At 32.3% G+C, this 11,128-nt stretch overlaps 1 protein-coding gene across 1 annotated transcript; it reads right to left on the bottom strand.

Annotated features, from left to right (window-relative positions):
- Nucleotides 1-230: 230 nt before the first annotated feature.
- LOC131032331 (cullin-1-like) lies at nt 231-2,417 on the bottom strand. The gene has a single exon (XM_057963276.2). It carries the CDS (start codon nt 2,415-2,417, stop codon nt 231-233), a length of 2,187 nt encoding a protein of 728 aa, XP_057819259.2.
- Nucleotides 2,418-11,128: the final 8,711 nt, after the last annotated feature.

The raw sequence follows: 11,128 nt of genomic DNA, 5'->3' as shown, positions 1-11,128 counted from the left end.
TTAAGAAAAGTAGAAGATTAATGAACAGCATAAGATTCACAAATTCCGTTAAAAAACAACAAGAATACTCTATTTGAAGATTTTTATAAAATTCAATGCTAAAATAATTTGTTAAATATCAGTGTTAAAATAATTTGTGAAGTATCAAGAAATGCCTAATATGCTACATAGATTTTTTAAAAGTAAATATGCTATAATATGCTATAATTGCCCTCTATTCTAAACCAATGTCAAGGTAAGTAATTGTACATTCCAGGATTTTCCTTATCTCTCTCTAAATATTCCCTATCTATGAGATTTTCAATTCTCCTTTTAATTTGTTTCATATCTGGCTTGAACATGTCTTTAACCTGCTCAGTGCATTGCATCACTAATTCCTTATGAGCTAATCTTTCTCTGCTCTTCATAATTCTTACGATCGAAGCATCAATCATATGATGGCTATCTTGAAACACACACTTCCCAACATTTTCTTTTACATTGTCTGTGGGCGGCGGAAGTCGGATCTTCCTCTTGCTACAGGAAAATTTTGCATTGATTTCAAAACAGTCTCTTTCTTTCACAGATTGAGTATCTGGTAATTTACTTAGGATTCTGTATTTTGAACATGCAAGGGAATTCAGCAATGCAATTGTATCTTCAACATTCAAATTCAACTGGGATTTGACTTGTGAAAAACTTAGCGTCTCTGTTTCATTGAACAACAGAAGTGCACTCGCATGACAAGGTGTTCCGACTATTTGAATTTCACCCTGGTCAAATCTTCCAATAATAATGCATGTTCCCAGAGAGTGTTTCCATGTTAGCCTTCTGTTCATTTTTTCTCTTTTATAGAATTCTTTGAATGACTCTAAATGTCTCACCATTTCAACAGGAAGAACAAGTGATTCAGGTGACTTATAGCTTGGCCAGAAGCCAGATGTCAAAACTGTGACAGAGAATTCTATTCCAGAACATGGATGAAGAGGATTATGACTCAGGTATTCCACAAAATCTGATTGGGTTTTCATTGCCAATGTCCAATCAGTAAGCATGCCCTCCATTTTAGATGTAAATTGTCTTCCACACTCAAACTTCAACTTAGCTAACATGCTTTTTTCATAATCAGCATTTGAACTTCTATGGGACAGAAGCCTATCTGCGAGCTTCTTCCTATAAAAATCTGCAACCATGTCTTTGTCATGGACGCAGGGAAAGATCTTTGCAACCTTCTCAAGGGCATCTTCAACATCTGAATATGTCATGTTTCTATTCGTCAAAATATTGTCACAAAATGTGACCAACAATTCCCAAATACTGCTCCCTGCAACTTTTTGATTGCAAAAATTCTGAAAGGCTGCCATGAGTGCATTTTTGAAAAGGCAGTGGTTCATAAATTTCTCCTCCACACATTGCAAGTATTTCTCATTCAATTGAATAACACTCCTCACAAACTGATCTTCTACACTTGCAATCACTTCTTTTCCATTATTTGCCTTTAATGCCTCTGCCGCCAGTTGTCCTCCATGATTAACAAAAAACGTACAATGCCTGGTAACATGCTGTCTAAATATTTTGGCCATGAGCTGAATGCCTTTATCTATTCCAGAAAACAAGTTAAGCATCTCTGAAAGATCATCCATCTTGTCATTTTTCAACAATGGATGACAATCTGAATCTTCCTTCAGAAGTTGGCATTCATGCTTGCAAAGAAGTTCATTTTCTACCATTTCTAGATACCTAGTTTGGCTACTTCGATGCACACAATGCATTGCAATGGTTTCTTTCTCCAACCTTAAATACTCAACAACCTTCAGCAAATAATCTGGACAAGAATACTCACATATCCATGAAGCAGTCTTTCTGGAATAGTAAATGCCGGTTTTTCCGAAAACGGCGACTTCAAAATCTTTATAGTAGTCCATCCCAAAATCCCACACCATACACACAACATTCTTCAATAAAGTCCCATCAAGAATGCTCTCACCTTCCCGCATTTTATTAATTTGAACCATCATAGTAGCCAGCACATTATTGCACAAAACCTCATTGTAGACTATTTCAGGGAAGCATCTCCGAGCAGTTTCCTCGGGTTCTAATATTATCGAGTAATTTGAACTGGTCAAACGAAAAGACACAAATTTGGATAGAATTGTAACCATTTGTTTGTAAAATTCCCATTCCTTTACAACTTCTGTCAAAAGAAACTCATCTTCTTTCTCCCTCAATGCGGGAACTACTGATGAATTGATATAATCTTTTAAGGCTTTCTCATATTCAGAATGCAGCATACGATAACCTACTTTTTTGCACTTTATATAGATTTGATAATCAACCTCCAAATATTCAGTAGGGCCATATGGGATCTTCCCTTCGACGATTTGCTTAACCTTTGCAATTGCAATTTGCAAAGGATCCAATTCCTCCATCTCCATCATTGTTTATGGATTTCTGCAGGCATATCTAAACTTCCCTCCCTAAACAAAACCACAATAGATTGAGTTTTGAGCCAAACATAGTTGTATAAATATATCCAAGGATTTCACGAAACACTGCGAATTTCTAGGCCGACGAGCTATGAATCCCAAGCTCGAACCCCATGGCGTATGGCATGGGTGATAGTAGGATTTTCACTTATTGTTTTGTTTTTTCTTGATTAAAACTTCTTATGTTAAGACCTCTTCTATGCACTTCCATTTTATTGATAGGATCTTATCCTTCTCAAAATCAAGTTGTTTAAAGTTGTTTTAAAATATAGTTTTTGGATTTCTATAAAATATAGATTGTCATTTATTTTAATCAGTTTTCCTATTCGAGTTTAGAATATTTTTAACAGTAAACAATTTTACAAGAAATTTTTTTAATTAGGGATTACCATGTAATGATTATATTAAATTGTTTAGAATTAGGAATAAGAATAAAATCAACAAACCATATGAATACAAGTTTTGCATGGAGAAATCTTTTGAAGAAAAACTTCCACACAAGAAATAGTGTAATAATGTATAATTTTATTCAATGTAAAGAGATACATCTAGCATAGTAACGCTCTTTTCATTTTGATGATATTTTAACAACACCTATATGTAGACACTAAAAATCCGTATCACCTGTGTTCTCCATTTTTAACCTAATCACAAGTATGATCTTCATTAATCACATGATCCTACCCTGTTTCCCCTTTTTCTGTTTTCTACCCAAATCTTTCCATTTTCTTCCCATTTCAAGTTTGAGGTTACATTTTACCCTTAACTTCATCTCTCTTGCATCAAATATTTCCCTTGTCGCCTTTGCAGTGATGTTTTGCTTAAATGCATCTCGATTAGGGTATTTTGATCCTGATTCGATCCTCTCATTTCAAGTTTTTCATTTCCTGTCCAAATATTTTCAATGTATTTCCTTTTCAAGTGCAGAGGTTGCATCTTGACCTCTCCTTCATCCCCCTTGTGTCAAATGTTCCCCTCTCATTTCAGTGGTGTTCGGTTTTAACCAAGGTACCTGTCTCGATTTTGAGGGTTTTTCGCCTTCTTTTAGGGTCCTCTCACTTCCCGCTTTCCATTTTCAATTTTGTTGGCTCCCCTTTCCTTCCCGCTCCTATGTTGAGGTTGCATTTTTACCTCTCCCTCAGCCCCATGGAATCATATTTGTCCTTTCTTTGCCCATTGACATGTTTTGACCTGGTTTATTAGGAGTTGCTCGGTTTTACCCGATTTGCCCTAATTTTCTAATTTTCGCTTGAATCTTCCCATTTTCTATCCAAACCTTCTCAATTATTTCCAATTTCAGCTACTTTGACCCAAATTGACTTAATTTGACCTAATTAAGTTGTTCGGACGTCAGTTTGACTAACTAGTTCTTTTAGATTTAATTAATTCTTTAATTAATTAAGCCCCTTTTTACTAACGTTTCTGCTTCTAATCTCTTTAATCTTTCATCAAACCCCTCCCTCTTAAAATTAATTATATAATATTGCATTATTTAATTAATTCCTGATTTATCTGCTTTGATTAAGTAGTTTTAATTAATTAATTAAAGGTTCATTTCATAACCTATAGTTGAATAATTTATTTAAATTATTCAATTACCTAATTATGTCTTTGAAATTAAATAACTTTCTTTATGTATTTAATTTTCTAGTTATCTTCTCATATGAAGATAATATCTTCTTTTTTCAAAATTTCAGTTAAAAATATCCTCCTAATTTTTGAAAATGGTAATTATATCTTGTGATTTATCTTTAAATTTTGAAAATCCTAATTTTTTGGAATATCTCATTATTTTTTAATTTTTATTTTAAAAAATGAGGTATGCATCCTCGAAAAATCTATTTTTTTGTTTTTCTTCACTTTTTCCTCCATCTCCTTCATCCTTCCTCGAATGACAGCTCTATTGTACATTCAATTTGGTCCATCCATCCGATCAAAAATATTTTTGATCTTGCCTATTCCTCGGGTCTTCGGTTTTCTATAAATTGAGGCCTCTCCTTCAATTAATTCATCTAGCCTTCATGCATTCTTATCCATCACATTTCCACATGTAATTTTTAAGTCATCTTATTTTGTTAGTTTATCCAGATATCTATTTTTTATGCATTGTTATTATGTCTAATTTTCTAGCACTAATATCCATTTGTCCAATTAATCATCTACCTTAGGTAATGTCATTTTTAATCACTAGCATTTAGCAATTAGTAATAATTTTAACCACATATTCCTACTAAATCTCCAAATATCATCTCTTTGCTTTCATTTGTTTCATGCACCTACCATAATGAGAGTGACATATCATCGTTAGAGATAAAAGGAAAAGCCGCGAAGTGTAATTGAAGAAGCAAAAGCAAATGGTTTGCATTTGATTTCATGTTTTGTTTCAATTATTTCAATGCTCAGACTAGGAAAGTTAGCATGTAATTCAAAGTTTTGTGGTAGCTTAGATTCAATTGCATGTGTTTTGGTTTTCAAACTGATTAACCCCGTTTTCCTAGATCTACACTATATATCTAAAAAATAAATTTGTACAACTTAAAGAATTGGTTGATGAACACTACAAATGGTTTCCCAAAATAAAGTACCATCTAGTCTGTCCACCCGATCAACAATATTTTTGGTCCTGCCTATCCGTCAAGTCTTCGGTTTTCTATAAATTGATGCCTCTCCTTCAATCAATTCATCTAACTTTCATGGATTCTTATTTTGTCACATTTTCACATCAAATTTTTTAGTAATCTTATTTTGTCAATTTGTCCAGATATCTAATTTTTATGCATTGTTATTTTGTCTAATTTTCAAGAACTCATATCCATTTGTCCAATAAATCAGCTAGCTTAGGTAATATCATTTTTTATCACTAGCATTTAGTAATTAGTAATCATTTTAACCATGCATTCCTAGTAAATCTTTAATATCATCCCTTTGCTTTCATCTATTTCGTGCACCTAGCATTATGAGAGTGACATATTATTAGAGATGAAAGGAAAAACAATGAAGTTTAACTAAAGAAGCACAAGAGAATGGTTTGCATTTATTTTCATGTTTTGTTTCAGTTATTTCATTGATAAGATTAGGAAAGTTAGCATGTAATTCAAAGTTTTGTGGTATCTTAGATTCAATTGCATGTGTTTTGGTTTTTGAACTAATTAACCCCATTTTCCTAAGTCTACACTATATATCTATTAAATAAGTTTGTGCAACGTATAGAAATGGGAGATGAACATTACAAATGGTTTCCCAAAATAAAGTACCATCAAACCATTATAAAATACACAAAATCCCAAGCTTAAAAAAAATAGGCTCCTTTGATAATAGTAAATGTAAGTCCTAATGAGACAAATGGTAAAAATAATCTTCATAACAAAAATAGATAGAATCTTTGACTTGTAACTCCTTCATAATGGATCATAACCTAAGATAGGCATCCAAATTCACCACCTAGCTCATATGAGACCCACAAAAAACATGCAAGATGCTACAATACTCAATTTCTCATACCCAAATTGAGAATGAATATAAAAAATAGCATCATGACCATCATTTCCAACTTTGCCTTCTTCATAGCTACATATAGTGATTAATGATATTCCTTATGAATATTTATCATAAATTATTTTCTATTTACACCCTAGAATCGAAGGGAACTTTCAAAGAGTGTTAGAAATACATGGAATATATATAAGATTGAAAGCTAAATGGTATCTCAATCCCAACATTTTTTTCATTTGACATTATACATTGCAAATACAGGACCTAAATACAAGCATAATTTAGTATAAGGATCAAGTTTCATTGCCTTCATACATGAATAGAACAAAGTTTTGGTTACTAACTGTAGTACCCCTTCCCTAATCAGATTCTAATCTTGGTTTGACCTTGGTTAGTTTACCATGTTGTAATGTTATAGTCAGATGTTATGATTATTGTGCATACCTATTAATGTGGTTTTCACATCAATTCTTATATAAGTTTATTTGTTCTCCTGATTCGTGTTATTAATCTCGGGATAACACTTTCATTATATATATATATATATATGCATGTGTGACTCATGGTTGTAGAAGATTGCAGGTACAATACCGCATAGGTATGAGGTTCGTCTCCACCTGGATTCACAGGTTTGAGTGTGCCTCTTTGGTCCTTAGAGATTGGATTAGGTGGTCGTAAGACCCTCGTTTTACCCTTGTCGTGCTCAAGTGAACGTCATCAGTCACTCGTCAATTTTCCCCTTTGGTTGGGTATGGGGGTCATATGTTTGCTCGACTTTCTTGGGTTGCATGCTTTGTGTGTGGTAAAATTGAGTATTTTATCCTAAGTATTTAATTTGATTAAATGTGTGTTTACACATTAGTAATTAAGGGACTAAATGAAATAGGCCCCCTTTTTGTGATTAATCATTAATTAGAATTGCTCAATTTGTATTTGTAGCAAGTTCGATTAAATGGTTAATTTTAAATGATGAATTTATTCAGCTTATGCTTTTTGAAAAGAAAGATTAAATTTTTTTCGAAATAGAAATAATTTACCCTCTTTGGAATTTTGGAAATAGAAAGGTTAATTTCAATCAATTGAGAAAATCAATTTCTTAAGGAAAAGCAAGTTTAGTATATTTGTTAAAAAATAAATAAAAGAATGATTTTTCATTTTATTTGAAAGAAAGTATTTTTAAATCCAAAAATAAGAATTTTGTTCAAACTTTTCCCATTTAACCTAGGTTTGAAAAATATTTTTGGAGGATTATTTTTGGGGAGTTATTTTTGTGAAAAATATTTTGGAGAAGGATTTTTGGAGAAATTTGGGCATTTTGGGGGTAGAAGGATTTCTTGAGGTTGTAGGTTGGGCTCTTCACCAAATCCTGTCTAGGATTGCTGAATCAAGTAGGATTCTTGGTTATCTCTTTGGTTTCTTTGTTTAATAGAAATTGTTTTGGATTTTGAAGAAATATGGTTGTGAAGGTTGCAAATCCCATATATTTTGGAGAAAATGGAAGAGTGGTAATTAAACCTCCAACTCAAACCCTCCTTGCTTTCTTACCAAACCTCTAGTTTAAAATTTTGGTTGTTCTCAATAAACTTTGTTAAAACTCCATGAATGTTCTCAGATTTAAGTTTTAATCTAGGGATGGTAGCCGACTGCTATCATAGGGTAGCAGTGCTACCAAAGGTAGCAGATTGCTACCATACAGTAGTAGAGCTACCAATGGTAGCATACTACTACCATATGGTAGCAACTCCCTTCCTCGCATAACAATGCATCCTTATAAAGTTATTTTTATATTTACATTTTAATATTAATTTAAAATATATTTTAAATTATATTAAATTTGTATTTCTTTAAATATAAATTATTAAGTAAATTAATATATGTTGAGAGGATATTTTGGAAGTCTTTAACATATGATTTTGATAAATTTTGGAAGGTAAAAATTAATTTACGTTATTTAGTAAATTTTAGAGAATGAAATAATATTTATATTATTTGGAAAATATTGAAAAAATAAATATTATATTATTTGTTAAATTCTTGGGAATTACAATAATATTTTAGTTTGGAAAATTCTGAGATTGAATTTTATTTCATTAGGAAATGATTATCTACTATAGTTTCTTTTAATGTATATTTACATATTTTGGAGAGTGTATCTCGGCATTGGAAAATATAAGTTAGATAAACTGTCTTCGAACAAATAGAAAATAATGTTTTATTTTGAAAAATGAATATCATATTTTAGTTGATTAATATTTATTTAATTATAGTAATGTGATTTGGTTTGAAAGCTCATGATGAAGTATTTAAATTATTGTATGATGCAAAACAAATTTTAGTGAGTTAGTAAACCATGAGTGACATGTACCTAGACAAGGTAGATAGATTGCAATCAAACTTAGATCCATTAGAAAACTAGAATGATTTTAATGTTTAAACAATATGGAACAAGATTTTCTTTTCCGATTTATGCCTATGCATGTTTAATTTTTTGTATTCACATTTGCTTAAAAAATGGCAATCCCTTGATTGTGATTGGTAGATATTGTCATATGTTGATTTGGGTACCTACTTATGTCCTTGATCTCGAGTTTTGACTGTTTTCATGTGATGGTTTTGTATCCAGTCATGCCTTTTATGTGAGTGTCGAATGTTGCTATGTGGTCGACCATAGCTGGTCATGTCTCTTGTCAGAGTACCGTCAATCAATGCACCTCGTATGAATTCTTGTTTGACCAAGTGGGTATTCCTACCATATTGAACTCTATAATCTTGTCTTGGTGTATGCCTTGGTTTAGGAGTTTCGTATGTTTATGGTCTAATGTCATATGGGAAAGTGGCTTTTGAGTGGGGGCTGTGCCCAAAGTGGTTGCAGGGTAACCCATCAAAAGTGTGTCTAAATAAGTGATAACCTAATAGCATTTTAGAGAGGTTAGTTAATGAAAATACTAAGTAAGATAATTTTACCTCATGCATGGGATGAGGGCTAGTAAAGGCTCAACATGCAGTGAGAATGCCTGAAATGGCAAACCATCAACCTTGTCTTCATGAAAGGTTGTGTTGGGTCCACATGAGACTTGGATGGGCTGGAGGTTCGGGATAGGTTGCCAAGGTAACCCAGTAGATGGGGCCGAAACCTATGGAGACCTATCATGGTAGCCATACCAAGTTATGTGTGACACTTGTCCCTTATGTTCACTGCTATTTGTGTTGTCTTTGATAGGAGCACTTTTGTGGAGTTGTCGCGTTGTTTATACCCTTGTGAGAACTTGTTATTCATCTTAAACCATGGGTTGCTTATGATGGGTTGCGAAGACCTAGTTTCGTGGGTGCTCCAGTTGATCTTTGTATTTGCTTCTTATCATGTTTAGTTGGATCCTTTTTCCTATTTAGGGATCATTCGTATCTATTGGACCGATATGGTCGTATGTATTATTGGTTTATGTCCTCCTTGATGGCAAGATGTAAATGATGTGAACCTTATGTATTCTTCACCCTATTATTTTATCAGAGGGGTCTTACAGTTGAGCAGACCTAGAGATGTAGCCCACTAGGGGTGAACCCCGATATCATTTCGGTGTTATGTTGTGTTTTATGTTCTTCTATTTCCTTTTTAATTTAGCATGTATGGATGCAATTTTTGTTAAAAAGTATAATGTAGTTTAGATGAAATTAATCTTAAATGCATGTATGTAGTCATCTTATTAAATGCAGTAATTTGGATCATGGAACATGTAGGTTAGTATTACAAAAAAGTATTCTTTAGTTTGTAATGAAATTAAAGTATGCATGGAAAATTATAGATGCATGTCATATGTTTTGAATGTAAGATTGTACGTGATGTATGGATAAATTGTAATGGATGAACTTAATCATGTTATCTATAATTTTAATTTACCAAATGAATTTATCCTTGTTTATGTATTACCACATCATTAAGTTAATCAACTTAATTGGATTAATTAGCGTGAGTTGAGTTAAGTGTTAAATTAAGTAATCATGTTGGGAAACTCTTTAGGTGTTATTTAGTCTTCCACTGTGTTATCTGAGCTTATGATATCTCATTGTATCATTATGTTGTGTTTAATTTTAAAATAATAAAATATTGCTTTCTATTCTTGTGTTTTAGCTTTATCCCTTCGGGGTTTCCAAGTGGGGCATTACACTAACATCATAAGAATACTTACAATATTGTCTAGACTACCAACCTTCTTTGACAAGACTTACCATTCTCAACCATTTTTTGCATAAAGTAATTTTAAACATCAACATTCTTATTACATTCATGATATATGAGATTGGACTACCCAATAAAATAGAACTCTTACTATCACAACCAATCTAATAATATTACAATTAAAACTAATGCATGTGTACAAAGTCCCTATAACCAAATTATCTCCTTATAAATAGGTATAATGGTCATATATTCTACCTCATTGGTAAAGAAAAGCAACCATGGGATACCTTTAACTCACCCAACTCATTGCATCTCCAATCAAAGAAAACACGTATCCATGCTAATGGACCTTACACTATCCAATTTGTATGCCCTAGGAGTCTTCATCTACAAATCTCTATATGTGTAATAACTTTTCCACATAATAGATATCATGATGATAAAAATTAATATAAAAAGTTCCATGCAAATATATTGTAATGCCATGTTTAAAAAATGATACAACTTTCTTTTTAAATGAAAATAACAACACTAAATACACAACAATAATGTGTTGCACTTCCTCTACAATGTGCACACAAGAATCATATGGGACACAATGAGACAAAGGCAACTAAAATAAGAACAAAATCATCATTGCACAAGAAAAGTGGCAACAACAAAAGATTTAAAAATCATGAGAAAAATCCACCATGATGAACTTATGGGAGAGAAGATCAACAACACCTAAAAGATAATATTGTATTAACCAACAACCACATTCTCTCACATCTTACAAAGATGGGATGAGAGAATCATCAGCCTCTAATCCCCATTCAGACATACATACAATCTCTAACAAAATACTCATAAATTAACACCAATGATGGAATATCTAGGAGCTAACATCAATAGAATAGACAATGACACTATCATTTTTTTTTAAAAAGAGTAGGATAAGGGTACATGCACCTATAATACACCCAATACGAACCTTAGAAAACATCAAACATAA

This window comes from Cryptomeria japonica, chromosome 1 (genome assembly GCF_030272615.1).
Source record: "Cryptomeria japonica chromosome 1, Sugi_1.0, whole genome shotgun sequence".
NCBI lineage: Eukaryota > Viridiplantae > Streptophyta > Pinopsida > Cupressales > Cupressaceae > Cryptomeria > Cryptomeria japonica.
Note: the sequence above shows the minus strand (reverse complement) of the source record. Positions and strands in the feature narration are given on the sequence as shown.

Excerpts from the sequence above, each read along its gene's own strand:
- LOC131032331 (XM_057963276.2), bottom strand. The coding sequence starts at position 2,417 with ATGATGGAGATGGAGGAATTGGATCCTTTGCAAATTGCAATTGCAAAG.